Source organism: Cinclus cinclus, chromosome 2 (assembly GCF_963662255.1).
Source record: "Cinclus cinclus chromosome 2, bCinCin1.1, whole genome shotgun sequence".
Classification (NCBI taxonomy): Eukaryota; Metazoa; Chordata; class Aves; order Passeriformes; family Cinclidae; genus Cinclus; species Cinclus cinclus.
In genome coordinates, this window is record NC_085047.1 from 101,391,209 (window position 1) to 101,411,635 (window position 20,427).

Below are 20,427 nucleotides of genomic sequence, written 5' to 3' on the forward strand. Positions count from 1 at the left end.
CATGTGGGAGTGATTCTTCAGAGAAGTGGGAATTCCACTGTGGCTTTCCTCTGGGTTCTGAGTGTGGACTCCCTTGTGCCTGAGGCGCAGGGGTGTTTTCAAAGGCCCTGGGGAGCTGCAGTGCCAGGAGAGGTCCTCCCTGTGGACAGGCTGTACCGCCTGTTCTGCAGATCACAACCGCTCATCACGACAGTCAGAATGCATCAACCAGCTGCAGGATTTGTACTGTCCATCAGTGACTTGAGTCTGGGGTCACTTCCTGCCCCAAAACTTTCTCCCAGTCCCAGTGGGCTAATCCATAAAGAGTTCATGGAGATTTTGAGGTTCATAAAAGCATGTTGGTTTCCAGTAAGGCAGGGTTGGAGTTTCTACACGTGTTGAAATGATGGATTGCGTTATATGGTATGTTCACCATGTTTGTATTCTTTCCTTTAAATTCTAGTTTTAAAAACGTACTGTTGTTAGTGGCTTCCTTGTGTGGTCACATACAGTTTCTGTCCCTGAAACCAGCATTAGTTGTGGACTAGAAAATAAAAGCCTCCTAACAGTGCCCAGTGTTCAAATGGCCCTCTGCTGGAAATAGTGGAACCAAACTGAAGAAACAGCCCCAAATAAAGCCAACACAAAAGTAATCTCTCAGTAAGGGAATGAATTCACAGTAAATTCCTTGTTGAGTCGGAAATGTTTCTTATCAATTCCTTTAAAAACAGGTCATATATGAAGCTCTCAAGAGCAAAATAAGTGGGATGATTACCATCCCATACGTCTGTCAAGACTTACAGAAGATCAGCAGTTGCTATGCAAACAATTATGTTACAGAATGCTTAATAAGGAGACTTAGGACAAATGTTAATCTCTAGAATTGTTTTTTTGTTATCCTTCCATTTTTTTCCTCATAGTCTCAAAGTTTCATGCAATGTGGATGATTGTTCAATGTGTTGGGTTTCCATATCCTGCACTGTCATCTGTGGCCCTGCTGTAGGCTGGGACCCAAACAGACTATAAATGTCTTCCTCAGGAATCCAAGTCAAGCCCTTCCCAAAGTTTTTGTAGAGAATCAGTTTTCTATGGGGAGTGTCAAGGTTTTTAAGGTTAATATTCTGTGGAAGTTCCTCCAGCTTTTTTAGCAAGGGAAGGGAAAAAAAGAAATCTGGTGTTTTATGCAATCTGAATTAAATTTGTACTCTTGATGTGAAATAAGTACAATTATATACCTCATTAAAATTTCTTGTTAAAAAGGACAAAAGATTTTGTATTCTTTCAGTTTGAATTAATTCCTTTTGACATTATAATGCCAAAGATTTTCAGTGTTGTGGGAATTATTATTGTGAAAACAGTTCTGAGGGATTTAAAACAATAAGAGCCTGGGTATGGTTCCCAAATATTGTGACATTAAAAAGAAAGGTACAGAACACAAATAAATTCTACTATAAACTGTAGGTTAATTGAGTCATTTTTGCATGACTTGTTCATTACGAACAAAAGGTTTTTTATATTTCTGAATCTGGAAGCATGAAGCATACAGGTATGTATGTATCAATACACATAAAGATATAAGTATCTAAAAGGGCATGGCTATTTTAAAAATAAGGTTAAATATATTTTTAGTTGGTGTTCCTAACTGTATTATTTATGTGGCATTTTGAATGCTTTTTTCTGCTTAATGCATTGTGACATTTGTAGTTGTCACAATTTTTTGGAGATTGTTTGCATAGGAACATACAGATTATCATTAAATTTGTGTAGTTCTTAGGGTTTTTGAGAGAAAAAAGTAGCACAGTTTGTTCTTTGTCAGAGTTAAAATTATCCTGGTTTTTCATGTACCTGAAGATCACCTGAATCTATAGGCATAAAATTCCTCAAAGTTGGATTTTGTGTGTCAGTATTAAATACCCTCTTTGTGCCAATGAAGTACATACAGTGCTGAGAGTCAGAATGATTTGTGACATCAATCTCAAACAAGGTTTTGAAATTGTAGTGAGTAAATGCAGTGTATCTGCCATACATGTTGAGAAAAGACTTTTAAATTTTATTTTTTCCCCAAACATTTTAAGAATTTGTACTCGCCAGAAATTTTTCTAAGAATTAGGAAGTTTACGTTTTTTAAAATGTATGATGGACAGTGCTACTTTTATTTTCTTGCTACTAGTTAGAGTAGGCAAGTTGTTTTAATTCAGATCTAGTGTCATACCATAGAGTAGATGTTTCACTTTTTAATAAAATCTGAGAGTCTTTCAGATAGTATTACAAAATAGGTGTACACTGAGTTGTTTCTAGAGAGAAAGTGCTTGTGGGTAAACAGTTAGGTTTTTTTCTGCTTAAAACTATTTTTTAGAGGTTGAAACTCCTCTGTACAGATGCTATAGAACAACTCAGAAAGTTAGTATTGTTAAGCACTTGAAGAAAGAAAAAACTGCCATTCATGCTCATCAGCAATGAGCCCACAACTGTGGTGAGAAGCAGATCATCAATGGAGGTGCTTTTTGGTTTTCTTGGTGGATTGGTCACCAGGAGAGCAGATGTAAAACTGGCATTTTCCCCCCACCCCTATGCAAGCCCCAGCAACTTTTAATGCCTCCCTCGCCCACCCCAAAATTCCCAGTATCTTGCATCAGCCTACCCTCAAATTCAACAGTGAAATGTAATCTATATCTATTTTAAGTATTTACACATGGAAAAACCACTCCTGCTTTCTGACCTGATTTCAACAGCAAAATAAAACTAAGCCATGGTTGAAAAATTACAAGTGAAGAAATGGCAATAATATGATTTCTGTCGTGTTCAAAAATATTTTCCTCTTCCATTTAAACTTGCTTTCAGTAAGTTGTCAGTAATAGGAACATCTGAAATTTAATTTCCCAATGTAAAATAAAACTTGAGATATTCCAAACTGACAGCACTTTCTGTGGCAGTCTTGCTGGGCAGCAGCTGGGGAGGTGGAGCAATTATTTGTTTGGTGGCACTGGAGTAGAGCGTTGGGAATAGGACTTTCCTTGTTATCTTGCTTCTCATATCTAACAAAGTGGTTGTTGTAAGTCTACTAAGCCAACAGCTTCCTGTGCAAAAGCACTAAGGGAATTAAAAGCTTAAGCGGTTCCTGCACTCTGAGGAGTTTAAATGGTTTAGTCAAGGAAAATAGGGGAAAGAGTATATATTTAAGTACTTCTGCTTGTTTTCAGTTAGGCGTCAAACTAACATAGCAGTTAAGAAACTCGAGGGTTTTCAGCCCTTGGGCTTTCCTGGTGAATTCGCATGGGGCTGTTTTAATGTGAATCTGAGAGAAATTTAGAAGAAAAGAATTTCTAGCTCAGTCATTCAAAGAATATGTGCTCAGTAAAATATAGTTTTATTAAAAGTCCTCTGCGGTTTGTTTTGTGTTTTTCCCCCTGTCAAGCCGTTGCACTTTGGCTCCCTTTGTGAATGTGTTGTGGGGTTTAAATGCATGATAAACTATTTGCGCTGCAGGACTCCTCTTTCATTTAGTGCAGAAATTGTGCAAAATGTAAGGCAGAGAGTTAGGAGAAGGAAGAGAGGCTGCTGCCTTTAAGACATGAATTGGCATGCAACACAGGCTTGTGTTCTCATATTTAGCTTTCATTTGCTTTAAGCAATAATTTGCCTGGAGACTTCTGCCTGAATATAAAACTTTGCAGTATTAAAGAACAAGAAAGAAAATAAAGCAATTGAAAAGAAAAATGATTGCTAGCTAGTTCATTCACTGTCCTGGTGCATAGGCTTAATTTTCAATACTGAAGCAAAGTAATGCTAAAAATTAACAGATATTTAGAAAAGCTGCATGTGACAAGCTTTTGTAATTAATTTTTTATTCTGATATGTAGTAATGTGTACAGATGTCTTTTTCTTTTTCTAGATTAATTCCAGAAGGTCCTGTGAAAGTCATAAAAGCCTTACATCTAATATTAAATGCTTTGCCTTCTGTGTTTTCTCCTCAGTAATAGAGGTGCATTAAAATAAGCATATTAATTGTTGCATTAAGACCAAAGAAATGAGAAACTGAATAATTTTGCATTTCAAATACCTTGTGAGCTCCTCTTGCACACACGGTTGTGCTGTGAGCTGGAGAAGGTGTTTCAGCAACAGCCATGAGTGGAACTGGTATGCAGTTGCTCTTTCCTAGCACATCTCTGCTGAGCTTCTTTTTCTTGAATGATGGGCCAATGCAAAATAATCGCTTAATACAATAGTTATTAGAGCCGATTGTAAATATTGAATATTCAGCACCACAGAAGACAAGCGTGGAAGTGTCTTCTGATGGCAAATGCAGACTTATTGTCCTGTTTTTTGGGTTATGCTCCATTTGTAAATTGTCCCATTTGATTATGGAAGGATTTCTTGCAGGGTTAAAGAAGTGCTAGCTCATGTACTTCGTGCCAATTACGGATAGATTTGAGCATAGTTATTTGTGATTCAGGCCTTGTTTGATACAGAATTCACAGAATTTTTTGAATTCTGTATCAAATGAGACCTGGGTCACAAATAACTGTACTCATATCCTTATAAAATCGCTAAGATTTGGCTGGAGCTTTGTTTCTTGCTTTGCAGATAGCAGTATGTTTCCTGCAGTGGTCATTAGTGCCTTTGGAGAGCTGAAATCAGCCTGCAACATTGGTCACACAGATCACTCTCCATTTTAGAATAAAAATCTCTTCAGAATCAAATAAATCTGCAGTCTTTTCTCTGTGCAATGTTTTAATTTCTCCCTTATTAATTTACTATCTTGAGACATAAATTTTTGTTGAAGGTTGTGTCAGGAATGGAGAAATGAAACAGGAATTTGCATACCTATTGCACATGGCAAATCTCTGCCATTGGTTTGCTCCCCTCAGTTGTGCAAGCGTGCGAGTTCCTTGGTTTGGCGCACAGATACCCTATGTGGAGAGTTATTGATGTCTTAGAGGTCCAAAGCAGTATTTGACAGCATTTGCAAGTGCAATTTAGGCCATCATTGTCTTTATCATAACGAGAGAGAAAAGTTAAACAGGAATACTGCAGCAGTGATGTGTGATGGATCATACAGCATCTCTGATAGCTGAGAAATAGGCTGCACCATTAAGTGACTTTTCCCTTTCCAGAGTGAACCAGCCTAAGCTGTTCTGCACAAATTGCCACTGACCTGGTGGTTAGAAATTCCTTTTACAGAATTTCACTCCTAACTTACCTTTTTGTCAGTGAATTATGCCAATTTCATTTGAGTGCAGCACTCCTAATAACATGTCAATTAATTTTAAACTGCACAAATCTTCACTTTGCCATCAAGATTTGGAAAAGAAGCTTCATCACTTGCTCCCTCTGGGGTTTTGGAAAAGGCATAATTTCAAACAATCAGTAGGACTTTTGGTCTCCTAATGTACAGAATTTTTTTTTTTCAGTTGTTGAAAAAAAGAGCAGTTTTTCTAAATAGTTTCTGACTCATTTAAAATCATATTGCTAAAGTTTAATTTTGGACAATTATCTCTTGCTGTAGAGCAATAGAAGATTTTGCAAGACAGTTGGTGTTCTTAAGTGCTGTGTTATTTATTTTGCATATTATGATGTTTGAGTCTTAGAGTTGTTTTAAGCAATTAAAGAGTAGGAAGGAAATGTAATGAAAACAAGCGTAACTGCTGAACTCAATCTTTAAGCATTCATCTGTATTGCACTGACTGGAGTGAAAAAACCTGGTGTTATAAATCAGATGTTAGAGAAAAATGTATAAGAAAAGTTTTATTCCATTTCTTTACTGGAACCAAGGCCCATTGTAAACAAATAAACCCAGAGGGATCAACGAGATTTTTGTCTTGTAGAAAAATCTCTTGAAGACTCTTATGTGGGAGAGGCCATCCAGCTTTGATTGATGTGCCAGGCTTTCAAAAGTTCCATCCAGAAACCTGGAGCTGATAACTTTGCTGCTGTATTTTTTTTATTTTTTTTTTTGCCAGCTCTGCTATGTATCAGTGCTTGGGTTTGGGTCACTATATTTTGGTGGGGTCTGAGAATATTTCCCATATCTTGGGAATGCTTTCTGTGTGGAACACTGACAGGTGCTCCAGGAGCCTGCCTGTCCCCCTGATCCCACTATGCCCTTAGAGGGCTTTTGGCAGGGCAGCCAGTGGACACAGCAATTGTGCAGCTGATCCACAGGTCAGCACAGATGCACAAAATTCGAGTCTCAGCTCAGTTTAGGGTCACTATCTCTGCTTTTCTTTCTTTCAATAATTGTGGAAGCTGGTTACTTCTCCTGCATTTTAAAGGGTTTGTCCCAAAAGTCATGGGAAACCTGACTCAATTGCCAGTTTTTTAGAGTGAAGTGAGTTAGCTCTAAGCCTTTGTCAGCACATCTCCCAAGGGAGGGGTTTTCCAGACTTCTCTGAAAACCTTCCCTGGGGGATATGAGCCCGTGGAAGGACTGCAGCTGGATGCTTTTGGGTACAGCCTGGCTACCTGTGCCCTGAGCTGCTGGGGCATTCTGAAAGGGGCGCAGTGCTGGCAGCATGGGAATGACAAGTGAAAGTCTCTTGAGCTTTGGGCTAGGATTTTGTAGGAGTTTGTGGTAGGAAATCTGAAGAACAGATCAATGAACTTGTAGTCAGTGATGCTACTGCTGCTTGAGGCCAAAAGAGCTTGGCAAAATGAATTAAGTGCTGATGAGTGCTGAAGGGGAGTTTTGATTACTGCCTCTGCCAGTGACTTCTGTCTATGGCTTTTTAGTTTTTCAAAGAACCTTGTTATTTGGGTAATATCCTGTGTATTTGAACTCAAACAGCAGAAAACTTATGTTTATCCTGAAACTTGAAAATATTTTTAATTTCTTCACAGGCCTTGTACTGCAATGATGCAAGTTGTCACTAAAATGTGAAAAAGCTGAACACTGGATGTTTTTTTGTAATCTTTATAGACAACATTAGGTGTCCTCTGTGTTTGATCTTTTGTTATCTACAGCTTGCACAAATTTATCCTGCACAATTAAACCATGGCCCCCGTGGCTCAGCATCCAAGTATTTTGTCCCTGTGCAGAGGGGAGTTGAGTGAGGTGCTTTGTTTGAGTATGATCAGAGATGAAGGATTTATTTAGATCTAATTTGTGATGGGGTGCATCAAGACTGCAGTGGTGGCTGGAGGAATTGTGTCCCATCAACAAGTAGGAAAATGTTTGTTTTGCAAAGAAGAAAAGGCTGCTCACCTTCCAAGATAAGTAGAGAAATGTTTTTGCCTGGATATGTAGAGATAATGGAGATTGTCATGAGGTTTGCTGTTGGTTGCTCTTGGTATGCTTTCAGCTGTGAGAACGCCTACAAATGGAACAGATCATAAAGTTATCCTGGCATAGCATCTGAGAGTGAAACTTCTGAAGTATTTCCTAGTAGTTACAGAAATGTGGAAATAATAAGGCAGCTGTTGTAGAGGCAGCGGGAGCACACTGCAGTGCTGTCTGTAGGGAGTCCTCTAGACCTCTCAGTGGTGACTTAAAACAACTTTGTTTTCTGGAGTTCACTTCTAGCAATGCAGTTACTTGGATAGAATGGGAAAAGAAAGATTTGACTGTAAAGACATATTTTGGGTAGCCTTGGCTTGCGTTTATCAGTGGAACTGTCTAAGAATTTTCTGATAACAGTTAATTTTTCTACTTTTACAAAAAAGATTACAAGTCGTTTTGCCCATTTTCCTCACTGTGCTTGACTTCAGCATTTATCTAGCAGTAGTTTCCATTGTTTTTCCTTAGGTGCTAAAAGAGTCTCTGAATTTGAGAAGATGTTTTGATTGTTCATAACACATTATGACGTGTCCACAAGAGATGTTATCTCCTTAATGCTAAGCTTTTTCAGCCTTTTTCAAGATGCTCTTTGCACCTTAGGTGAGTTTGGCAAACTTCTTTATGGGTGGTGGGGCAGTAGTTTCACAGACTGTTACTTATGCTGAAGCTTTTTTTGATGATATTTTAACATGAGAACAAAATGGAGTTGTATTGCAGAGCTTCATATGTTACTCATTTATTGAAGAGTAAATTGCAGCTAGGAGTTGATGTTTGCTTTTGCAAAGGGTAAATGAAATCCTGTCTAGCAACACCTTGTGGAATTTTGTGTAATACACATTTGTTTTATGTGACTAATACCCAAACTGAATTTTTATTCCAGCAAGAAATAAGACATCAACGCATCCAATGAGGATTTATTTTTTTTCTTCAGAAAAATCTGTTATTTCTCAGTCTGTAGTATGCTGTTAAGAGACTAAAATTTAACAGAGGTAGGATAAGGATTCTCTGTATGAATGACAAACTACAATATCCAGTTATATCCTTTTGTGCAGACGTGGAGAGTCCAGCATTTTAAATGGCTTCAAGTGCCATTATAAAATGTTAGTTTTTCAGTGTTTTTCTTTTTTAAAAATACCCTCATGGTAGGTGTTTTAATTTGTATCTGAACTGCAGCAATGGAGACAGAGATTTTCCTTTTGTAAAAAAAGGCTTGGACAGATTGCAGAAACCTTTCCTTCAAAGGTTTGATTTTTAAGGCTGAGTTTCAAGTTACATTTAATTTCAGTTTTGCATATGTATACGCACCCAGAATTTTGAATGGATTTTAGAAAACCTGCATTTTGAAATATATCGGACTAATAATGAACTCAAGCTTATAAATGAGTGCCATATTTTAAGTCAGTGAACATCCACTCTCAAGATCAAAATATGCTGATGGATATACTGCTTGTGTAAAGTATTACTTGAAATAATTAACAACTTTGTTGCTGAAGTAGTCTAAAATGTCCAAACCTCAAGGATTTTCGCATGGTAAACTTAGTGTTGTCCTTTTATTTTCCCATGATCATCCTGTATTTTCATTCCCACAGGATACTGGTGCAGCTCCTGTGCAGAGCATGGTATTTCTACTTGAGCTAAAATGCAGCTCTCCATTCACTCTCACTAGCAGTAAGATTTAGATCCTGTTCTCTCTCGTGCAAGCTTCAGAAAATGGAAGTTTTAGGAACAAATAGGTATTTTGTTTGGCCTGGTTCCAGCCCTGGCCAAATTTTCAGTGTGGATAGTTACATCCTGCCTCCATCAAGCTCTTGCAATGTCAGTTGCTTGTGGGTAAGGGGAGTTCAGGATAATGTCTCTGCTGAGTGGACAAGAATTGGAGAGTCTGGGCTCTATTCTGTCATGTCCTGGACCTTCTCTGTGTTATGTCCCTAGGTATGCTCTTGAAAGTGATGAGGTGAGTGGGAAAAAGAACAGAAATCCTAAGAGGGCTAGTACCTTTACCATATTTGCAATGTATAAAACATACAGTTAACCATCTGTAGGATGAGCTTTATGAATCTCATGTCCAAGAGAAATGCTCTTGGCAGGGACTTGCATCAGAAGAAATTTGGATAACCCTTGTGGAAATTTTCTCCAATTTACTTGTTAGGATGGGGAGTGTGACAGCTCTGAGCTTGTCATTTTACTTGCTCTTATTCCCTTGTAGTTGAGATTTGAAAAGCAGATAAAGCATCTATAACTCAATTCTGTGTACTTTGCAAATTTCTGTGGGTTTTCAGTTTTAACAGTGATTTTTGGCAAGACTGTGCATGCTGTATTTCAGAGAGTGACCTTCTGAGTATCTGTGTTGCCATATCCAGATGCAAACTGATTACCTACAAAGAATGTGAAGCCGTTCAGTGAATAAATGGATTTATATTAAAAATCTGTACTCTGCTACATCTTTATGCCAAGTTCTTGAAGCTGAAGTAATCTATTTTCAGACTTTGTGTTCCAGGCATTACTAAAATTTTACTTCTACTCCTGCACATATTTATTGACATGTGCTGTATTTATTGATCTTGTTAATATAAATTTGATACAGACAGTTAATATGAAACACAGAACAACTTTAGATGCATGAATGCTGTTCTGGGAGCATTTTTTTTCCAAATAGTGAAGAATAAAAAGGCAAAGAGGTTTTGAAAATAATTTGCTTCACCTCTTTGACCTTTGTAGGCTTTTCACATACTCCTAAAGGCATGTGTTTGGTGAAGGTGGTGCTAGATTTTCCAAAGACGGAATGAAGTATTAGCAAATGTAGGTAACAACCTCTGACCTAATGCAGTAGGCAGTGTTATCACAAAAATAACTTACTTGGTGTGGCAATTGTCAGATATTTCTCATGAATGGGGCTTCTTAAACTCCCTTATGAGACTGACATGAGATGAAAGTGTCCAGCATTTCTATATCACATGCAGGTAAATGGTTGAGTAGCCTTTGTATATTAAAAACAAAAGGTTGAGCATGGGAGATGGCATTTCTTTCATGTATATTTCAGTGGTTATAAGTATTAGCATGCATCAGCAGCCTTTATTCCCTGGCAGACTTTTTCTTGCCAGCACTCCTTAATAATTGAAATCTTTTGGTTATCAGTGCTGACTCACGTGTCCTCATAGCTGTATAATTCAGATCAATATTTTTGTGATTTGTGGTATGCTGGCATTCCCAGTCTTCCCACTTGAAGCTAAGTACTGCATGATTCACATGCTTGGGTTTCCTTAGGTATCCACAGCTCACTGTTATACAAGAGAGAGGACTGGAGAGACCCTTGCGCTGACCAGGTGTGACTGCCCTGCTCCTGCTCCTGCTCACAGGCTCTTTAAAACCAGTTGTGTTACAGGTTGGGGTTATTTTAAAGCTCTGCTAAGGAATCAGAATTTTCCAGTAAAATGGTTCTGCTGTTAAGCTTCGCTGTCAGACTTGGAGCTGTTTGGACTTGGTTTCGTGTTTGTTTCATGCACTTCTGTCGGTGGTCGTCGGCTGTCCACGCGGGCAGCGGGCACTGCATCGTGATCCACACGGTTCTCAGTGTTGGCATTAAATGTTCTGCTTGGAGCTGATGGGAAAGTGTTTCCCTGTTCCCAAAGTGAAGTTCTTTTCCCCCCAGATATGCAAAGGTGCAATGGAGCACTAGTGCAGACAGATGTGAATGGTTCTGGGTAACGTTAGGAGGAGGGAGTTTAGGGAAACCCTGATGGTGCTGTCAGCAGGTTTTTGCCTAACTCAGGGGGTTGCTCTCTGCTGCTTTTAGCACTATGTTTGTTATGTGAAGTTGTGAAACTTTGGCAGTTTATCTGTCACTTGCCTTGCAATTTAAAATTACGGTGTTCTTAAATGCAAAGTGATGACCATGCAGAGCTTAAACAGTGAGTATGCTCTTTAAAAATATACTATGTATGCATTGTGGTGTTTCAAATTTTGCTTTAAATATTGGAACCCTGCATGTTCAAAATAGCTTGAGTTTTAGTAAACATTTCAGGTGATGTTTTAAAAGGTCTGAAATAGGTAAAACATCTGTTTCTAAAAGACAAGATGACAGAATAAAATAAACAGTTACAGACATGCCACTGATATGATGGAACAGAGGTAAAGAACCTAATCCGTGCAGAGCCTCTTCCTATGTACATCTGGGAATGTAATGCTCCAGCATATTCCTGTTGCCTTCCCAGTCAGTATTCCTTGATGTGTTGTTTCTTACCTTGCTTTAAATATTGAAGAAATAGATGTGTAGTCCTGGGCTCCAAGTAGTATTACAAATGTCTGAACAGTGATCGGTTGAGAGAGAAATACCTGTTTAAGAATGTAGCAAAACTTTTCTGTAACAAGCAGATCAAAGAGTCTGTAAACACAAATTTTAAAAAAAAAAGGTAAAGTGGGTCAGATGCATGACACAATTTTGAGATAAGCTGTTGATAAGCCACTGCTGCAAATATTTGTCTTTGAAACTATTATAAGCGGCTGGTTGACCCAAAAGGGAGCCTGAGGTCACTCTGTGGTTGAGGTCTGAGCAGTGGCATCACAGTTGGTTGCCCTCAGGAGAGCACTGGATGAGGTGTGCACTGGGCAATGGCAGAAGCTTTTCAACACCTTCCCAAAATTCAGAGGCTGTTGATAAACTGGAAAATATTTCTGCCTCATTATAGACTGAGCAAGGACAAGTAAAATAGATGTGCATTCTGGGGTTGTGCTGAGATGGAAATTTCCTTTAACGTAGGAGCCAGTGATGGTCACCTTCTTTTTCCCTCAAATGAGGTGACTCATCCAGCTCACAGGTGCTCTCACAGGATCCCACAGCCCACATGGAGGTGTGAGCACGTTTGAGCTGGATTTGCCCACAAATGGCAAGCAGTGACCATCTATGTGGCAGGGAGTCGCAGGGTGACAGAGAACAGACAAAAAATGTGTCTCAGCATGATACAGAGGATGCCACAGCAGCTAAATGAAAGAGCAAAAGTCAGTTGCAGGTCTGCCTTTGCCTTGAGGCTCCAGGATGACCATTTCAGCCTTCCCATAGGATTAGGCTGTAATTATTTCTGATTTTACGCCTTTTTCTACTTATGGAAAACAAACTTCAGTTCTCAGCTCATTCAATTTCTTAAGTTTAGTTCTTGCAATCTAAATTAGGCCTGCCCAGTGTGTTTGCGAGGTCAGTGCTCTTGGAGACTGCAGTGGAAACTTGTTTGGAGAGAACTGGGGAGAGCTGGAACAATGTCAGATTGTGCTGGGAAAAGCTGCTTCGTGTGGGATGTCTTCAAGGAGCAATTATAAAAATAACACATGCTGTCAGCCAACAGAGCAGAGCAGTGAGTGGATAAAAAATACAAAAATCTGCTCTGTGTTCCGGTACCTGAAGATGTAGAGCTTTTCTATTAGAAGTTTGCATGGAGCACAGTGATTTCGAACAGCAACTCTTCTGAAAAGCTCATGGCTACATTTCAAATTTTCATATTTATGAATTGGAGATTTGTTTTTTAATACTTACTAAGAAGTATATATTTTTACAACCCTAGAAGAACTTGTGACATGTCAGAAGGTCTGAGGGTTTGTAGATCTTGCTCCTTCTCCCCTTCTTACGAGTGCTTGGTAAAGAATATGGTGCGATTCCTCTACAGAACAAGTGTGTTAAGGCTACCTGCTGAAAACCCATTGTCTACTCAGCAGTGTTCTTGCCTCACAAACCACTGAACAGGGCAATTTTCCATGACTGGAATCTTGCTGCAGGCACCTTATCAGGAGAAGGATTCGATGAGGCTTTCTACAAACAGCTGGAAGTACCCTTGTGATCACAAGCTTTCACCACCTTCTTCAACCACTCTGGTATCGTCTGGGAAGACAGCACAGCTGGGCACAGTCCAGGAGAGCCCTGCAGAGCACTGGTGATTAGGTTTTGGTACAGGTAGTGGAGGAGCCAACGTGGAGAGATGTGGTGCTACACCTTGTACTAATGAAGAAATAATGACTGGTTTGGGATGTGAAGGCTGAGGCAGGCTTGGCTGCAGTGACCATGACATGGTGGAGTTCAGGAACCTGTGTGGAGGAAACAGGGCAAAAAGTAGGGTCCCAGCTCTGGATTTCAGGAGAGCTAAGTTTGGCCTCTTCAAGGATCTACTTGAAGGAATCCCATGGGTTAGGGGTCTAGAAGGTATGGGGATGGGTTCAAGTGGCTAAAGTTCAAGCATCCAAAGATGACCAGGGGACTGGATCATCTCTTAGGAGGGGATTGAGGAACCTGGACCTGTTTAGCCTGAAGAAGATGGAGAGGGGATTTTATCAATGCAAGTAAGTGTCTGAAGGGAGGTGTCAAGAGGATGGAGCCTGGCTTTTTGGCGGTGCCTAGTAACAGGACAAGGGGTAACAGGCACAAAGAAAAACACTGGAAGTTCCTTCTGAATATGAGGAAAGGTTATTTACTGTGAGGATGGCACATTCTCCTCTGGACATTTTTGGAACCTTCCTGAATGCAATCCTGTAACAACCAGCTCTAGGTGATGCTGATCTCCTAAGCAAGGAGATTGGACTCGAGGACCTCCAGAGGTCGCTTCCAACCCCAGCCATTCTGTGATTCTGTGTGATTTTGGACTAGCTCTGTTTATGATCCTGTGGTTAGATTTGGCAAGCAACATCTGTAACCCACCACCGTGAAAAATTATTTCCAATACATTCCTTATTACACTTTTCTTCAATATTTTGCCATCACTGGAGGATTACAGTTTTCTGCTGGAGAATTAAAGGCAAAGTTGTAGTATAAATGGGCAGTCAATAGTTCTGCATTAAAATCCCTTGAATTATCAAGGCATGCAAGTGTTTTTGATTTATATGTGTGCCTGTTTAGCAGTGCACAAGCAGAAAATACCAGTTCTTGCTGGCTAGCTAAAAAAGCATGCAGCCAAAACTGAGAACAGGTTCAAGGATTTGAATGAAACATTACCATATCACATTCATATGCAGTGCCTTTAACTTGGATGGACCTTGGGAGATTCCTAATAGTGTATCACTCTAACTAGCCTAATTTCAGAATTGCATATCACTAAGTGTAATCTGCACATCAAAAAGCAATCTACACTGACCCTGTGAAAGGTAAAACCAGGAAACAAAAAATTAATCCAGTGTTCAATTTAAGCTGCTACTCAGATTTGAGCAGGCAGCATGAAGATTTACTTTTGGATAAAGGCTAATCTGTTACCAACTTATGTGGTTGCTGGAGAGAGGGGCTGCTCTGTTGGCACCTCTAAGCAGGGTTCTGATGCAGGTAGTGTGAAATGCTGGCTGGAAGGAACTCAAGACCCTCTCCTTTTACTGGACAAGGAACCTGATGAGAGTAAATGCCTGTACCTGCAATTAATCTATATAAATACCCACAATTAATCGTGTAATAAATTAAACTACTCTGTCAGCTTTCATCTTTTGCTCTGGACCATTAACAAATCATTCAGAATTTGGTTGCACAAATAACAGAGAAGCTTGTGTCTACAAAATTTATTTCTATTGTTATCAAAAAGCAAAATTACAGAGAGGCAGTTTCTGGTTGGTTGGCTATAAATGTGCTTGAGAAACACTGCTGTAATTTTGACGGATGAGATGCCCTTGATAAAAATTTTTAGCCCTCTTATTGAGAAGAAAATGTTCATGTTTCCGTATGAGGAGCAAGCAGAGCATTTGCAGCATTCAACAACCTTAATATTTCAAAATATAGAAAATATATGGAAAATTAACTCCTCAGGAAGATAGTAGCATCTCTGTGAAAGTCCCAGCTGCTCAGTATTGCCTTTTTCCAGCATCCAGCAAGAGGAAACACATCATGGTTCCATGTCAGCAAGCACAGGCAGGATAGGAAGCGTAGCCTTGGCAGGAAAAGAGCCCAAGAAGAGAAAAGTCCCTATAGGGTATACCCTGTGGGCCCACCCAGGGACTTCGTGTGCCACTGCTGCCCCACAGTAGGAGCTGTCCCAGGCATTGCCCGTGGGTCACACAGGAGCTGAGCACCCATGTCCTCCAGGGGAGGACCTGGCTGCCAGTGGGTGCCCAGATTTTGCCAATTGCCCTGTTCAGTGCTGGTGTTTTTTTAACAAATACCTCTCATAACAGACCAGAGCTGTGAACCCTGATTAAATTTCAGCCTTGTTGTGCCCCTTCTTCATCTGCTTCTCCCCAGGCTGTTGGACAAGCTGGTGGTTTCTCACATAGCTGCTGCAGCACCGTTGTCCCCAGGGCTGCTGGATCCTGGCATGCCTGGGAGGTTTTGCCCACGAGGAGCAGTCTGAAGTGCAGCTGCTGTGCATGTTCTGTGTCCACGGTCCAGTTCAGTCATCTGTGCTCCACACCACTGCACCAGACAGAGCCAGGGCTGCTGGCTGGGGAAGGACCATGCTGGAGCGGGTGGAATGGGCAGTGGCACTGAGTGAATTGGGAGGATCCAGGACCAAGGGGGAGAACCCTGCTTTGGAGCTCAGAAAGGGTAGCAGGGGTGTGCCCAGTCATCCATTTCGGGCATAGCCTGAATGCCTTGCTTTCCCAAGGAAAATAAAAGAAGTGAGGCCAGTGATAGAGGGAAGGGCAGAATTAAAAAGGCCACAGTAACAGAGAAAAAATAGAGGAAAGAGAATGGCAAATGCTTCTGGTTAATTGAAGCTGTCCTTATACAGACTCAATCTCCCTTTTCGTCAAGCAGTAAGAGAAGGAAAACTATTTGATATATCTTGTGACCAAGTCTGAAACTTGTAGGAAGAGAAAGCAGCCAGAGCTCATTCAGTCAAAGCAGAGGCTGCATCCAGAGAAGAATGGGTTTGCTTGAAAACAATTGTCTTTGATTAGTAAGAATTACCATTCCAAAACATTTGATTCTTTCAGTAATTGTTTGACCTGACATTTTGCCACTATGTATGTGTGTATATGCATATAAAAATAGATCAGAAAAATTACTTATTTGTGCTATTTGCTTATATGCAACTTAATATTTTCTGTCATGCTGTTGTAGCTTGGGAGCCAATTCATGGACATGGCTTTCCAGAAGGAACACTTGCCCTTGGAGAGCTGTCACAGAGGCTGCACCTCACCAGACAGTAGATATTGCTAATCTAGGTGTATTTTCAGGAAAACAGTTTGAGATTTCCTATTAGGTCTGAGGCAAATGGAGTTTTGTTCTAACCCCAATGCCTGTCTGAGGTTTATTTGTGAACATCTGGGAACTCCAGGCATGGGAGAATTGGCGCCTATGCTTAAAACCTGCTGATATCTGCTGTTTGTTTAGGCATTGTCTGAGTGTGCGAACATGGCCCTCTTTGCTTCATAGAAGTGGCAGAGTGAAGTAAATAATGAAGTATACACAGAATTTAAACTTAAGTGCTGAGACCATGTTAATTTTTCACATAAAAAATTGTTTGCTCAAGTGTTGTGCTGGGGTCTTTTGTTGTGTTGATGTTCCTTGTTATGGTATTATCTGAACTGTTGTTGGGGCTAATATTAAGTATAATTTTCTAAAGAAATCACAGCTTCTCTGGTGGAAATGTTTTACTGGACAGGGTACTTAAGAACTTTTAATTTCCTTTGCTGTTAAAATCTTACGCAGTATGAGAATCCCATAACTTGTTTTAGGGTAGCAGTGTTAACCAGCAGTGCTTCTGAAAGGTGTAACAACTACCAACCTGTCTCTGGTGTACAAACGTTCTGAGTTGAAACAAATACACGTAGCAGAAAACTTCAAATATAACAAGCATTTTAAAGGTTTTTCTTTGCTTATGTGGAGATGCTGACATCTCCAGGAAGAGGGAAATGCATTTAACTGTCACTGTGTCTCTTCTCTCTTAGATTACAGAAGTTTGTGGAGCCAAGCGCGTGGGTTATTTTGGTCCTGCTCAATTTTATATTGCTTTGAAGTTAATTGCAGCAGCACAGTCAGGGTTCCCAGTACGGATTGAGAGCATTAAGAATGGTAAGTAGCAAATTTTGCTTGCAGTGTTTTGCACTTGTTTCTCACTTTCTTTAATGCTTGTCAGCTCTCCATGGTGGTAAACTCTTTCTTATGTTTCTAAGAACAATTTTAAGGAGTGGAGAAAGAGTGGAAGATAATGTTCCATGCTCTAAATGAGTGGTGGAAAATTGCAGTGAATTTCAGATATGGCAGATCTGAGATGAGATCCCCCTCTGGAAAAGACATTACAATGGAACAGCAGGAATGACAGATGATCAGTGTGGGAGATGCATTTCTCTCTCACCTTCAGTCTCTAATCTTGACAGCTGTCCAGAGTGAGAGCTGATAGCTGCTTTGGGTGGAGATACATTGTGGAGGACATGGGCAGGTCAGGGAGTCCCTCTGTGTGGGGCAGATTGTAACACTCATCTGCTTTAGTAAATAATCCTGCTGGAATAAATGGGTAGTGGAGATAAAATCGTAGTGCTTACTGTGAATAGGTACAGAAATGTATATTTAGATATATTTTAAAACAGCTTTATTCTTCCCAATGAATTGACAGTAAAACTAAATGTACAATTTTTGGTGAAGAGAGCTTCTCTAAAGAGTCTTATCTAACTCAAGCGATGGAGAGAGAAAGCAGGTCCCTTTCAGCTGTGAAACCTTGATAGCAACTTGGAAGGAACTCAGTGTTCTTGCTTCAGTGATGCACACTGTGTCTGCAGGGCTTGGGCTTCAAAACAGGGCTTTTTGCTTGAGCTTGAACAGGTTTGAACCCTTAGCTCCCATTTCCTGGATGGGCGTTCAAGCCATGCCCTAAGGCTGTGCTTGCACCATCCCACTGCAGGAGCAATGCAAGCAGCAAGATCAGAGAGAAGGGTGGAAAGGCATCACCTACTCACAGCTCTGCAATCAGGTCACTGCTCCCAGCACAGCTTCTGCTCTGCTGTCCCTGATAAAGGCAATGAAACATCCAGTTCAGGTGTGTTGCAAGGCACAGGGAGGGGGTTCCCAGGTCTGCCCCATCCCAGGAAGGGAAGGGCAGAAGGGTGAGCACATCTGACCAGTGTGAGCACATCTGACCTGTGTGAGCATATCTGACCTGTGTGAGCTGAGCTCCTGACCAAGTGAAGGGCATCACATGCAGCTGGCACAGTTCGGTTCAGTGCTTTGCTGAACAGGAGCTTGAACCAAGGGTGAAGACAAGTGCCCCGGATTTCTCAGTCAGTTTTCCATATGGACAGCTTGTGCACTCTCTCTTGCATTGCTGTACTTTCTAAAGATGTTAATTAAACAGAAAAAAAAAAAAGAAACACCAACAAAAACTCTCAACAAACCTGGACTGAGATTTACTCTTTACGTTTTACAAGTCCAACATATGCAAATTATCCACAAATTTGAGTGAAAGCAGGTACTTGCAGTCCTTGTATTGGCTTCCTGCTTACTTACTGTTTCAGTAAAATTTCGATAAAACTTCTTCCAGTGCTAATTACATTTTCTCTAGAAAATATATAATGCCTTTAGAGTGGGCTGAGTAACATGTATCAAATTCCAATTGATTTACTTTTTTTGTGGCTGTAATTATAGGTGAAAAAGATTACAGAGGTAATGGATGAATGGCTTTGCTTTGTGTTGAGCATTCTGTTAATTTTACTTGTATTGATCTTTCACAGTGACTGTGCACAAAAATAAATGGTGTTTCTGCAAAATAATTGGGAATATTAGAGTGACAAAGTGTCATTCTCTTGCTCAGCCCAGAAGATGCAACATAGGACCTTTTGACACAGCTGTCTCTCTAGGCCTTGGTGTGATCTCTGAACCCTAAAATTTTTTGATTTGTTCCTTTTATGATGGCAGCATTGAGGATGTTGTGATCCTGACAGATTAATTTATCTGTCCCATAGTTTCTGTGGGAAACTATTCTTTTCATTACAGACAAAGTTTTGAAGGCAGGAAATAAGTTTGCTGCTTGCTTTCATAACATGCACAAGGGCTTATTTTTCTCTTTGCATGGAAAGTTTATATATTAAGCTAGCGAATGTAGCTTTGTGTAACATTCATATTTTTATTAAGACATAAAATAATCAAAGGAGTCCCACACTTAAAATGTTACAAAACATAATCAGCAGTCTTTTATAGATAAATTTTTCATTGGTTTTGCAAGATGATATTGCTTAAAGTGTTTCTTATGTTCTATAGTCTCAATTGAATTTTTCTCTCTCCTAATAAAGAATTGCCTCTACCACGATTTATGGCACTGAAAAATGACACTGAAGTACGTTATGGGACTCCAGCAGAATTCCATGGAGTTAAATTTCAGGTTCCACATGCAACTTTGGAAAAAAATTCCTACAAAAGAACAGATGAAGGGGACAAACAGGTAACGGGCTTGTCTCCTTCAGGCCAACATGTCATTATACATCCTCCTTTTGGGTTCAGTCCTGTAAATGATTACACTCACAGAGGCTTACTCAATTTTCCAATACTAGACAGGAGATGGACTCCTGAAGTGCAAATAATCCCCATAGTCCCTATGTTCTGGTTTTGATATGTGCCAGTTGCTTCCCTGAAGAAAATTCTCTATATGAGCTTGTATAAAGCTGTCAGCCCTGTAATATTCTGTGTAAGTTCTTTCAGTGTTTTCCTCCTATTTAAGCCATCACTGTTTCTTGGAGAGGACACAGGAAAAGTAGCAGATAGAAGTCTGTCTGTGAAACAGAACAAGAAAGTGAATGATTTCCCATGGCAAGTATGGTAATGGACTAATGGTCCTTAGTCATTCTAGAAATACTCAATTGGAGATGAGCTGTTCAATCATGAGCCACTATTTTTTGGTGGGCTAAGGCCCCCATGTTTTCTTTCTTTTTTATCTCCCCAAGGAATAGTCCAGAAGACATCTGCTTTTCCTTTTTCCTGAGTGAAACATTGTCCCAGCATCTGTTGTTCTGAGATGCCAGTTTAATGAAGCATCCAAGGGACATTTGTATTACCTGTATTTAGGAGAGTAGAGAGCCCTTGTTCAGATACAAGAAGCTTCACAGTGCTGCATAATTTTTATAAAGACTGATTTGCATAGTTTTCCCCAGGCTTGGCACCTTCTCCTCTGGTGCTGTATCAGGTCATGTTGAAAGTGCCTGGTGGAAGCACTATTATCTTCCCAAAACATGTGCCCATGTTTATCACAGGGTGCGTTGGTGTCAGTAACGGCGCTCCCAGCCCCAGGTCA

At 40.1% G+C, this 20,427-nt stretch overlaps 1 protein-coding gene across 1 annotated transcript in view; it reads left to right on the forward strand.

Annotated features, from left to right (window-relative positions):
• REPS2 (RALBP1 associated Eps domain containing 2) overlaps positions 1 to 20,427 on the forward strand; it is a 90,751-nt gene that overhangs the window by 16,874 nt on the left and 53,450 nt on the right. The window contains exons 2-3 of the mRNA XM_062515134.1: positions 17,099 to 17,222; positions 19,433 to 19,581. Of these exons, the coding sequence (XP_062371118.1) occupies positions 17,099 to 17,222; positions 19,433 to 19,581 (273 nt within the window). The remainder of the gene's footprint in view (positions 1 to 17,098; positions 17,223 to 19,432; positions 19,582 to 20,427) is intronic.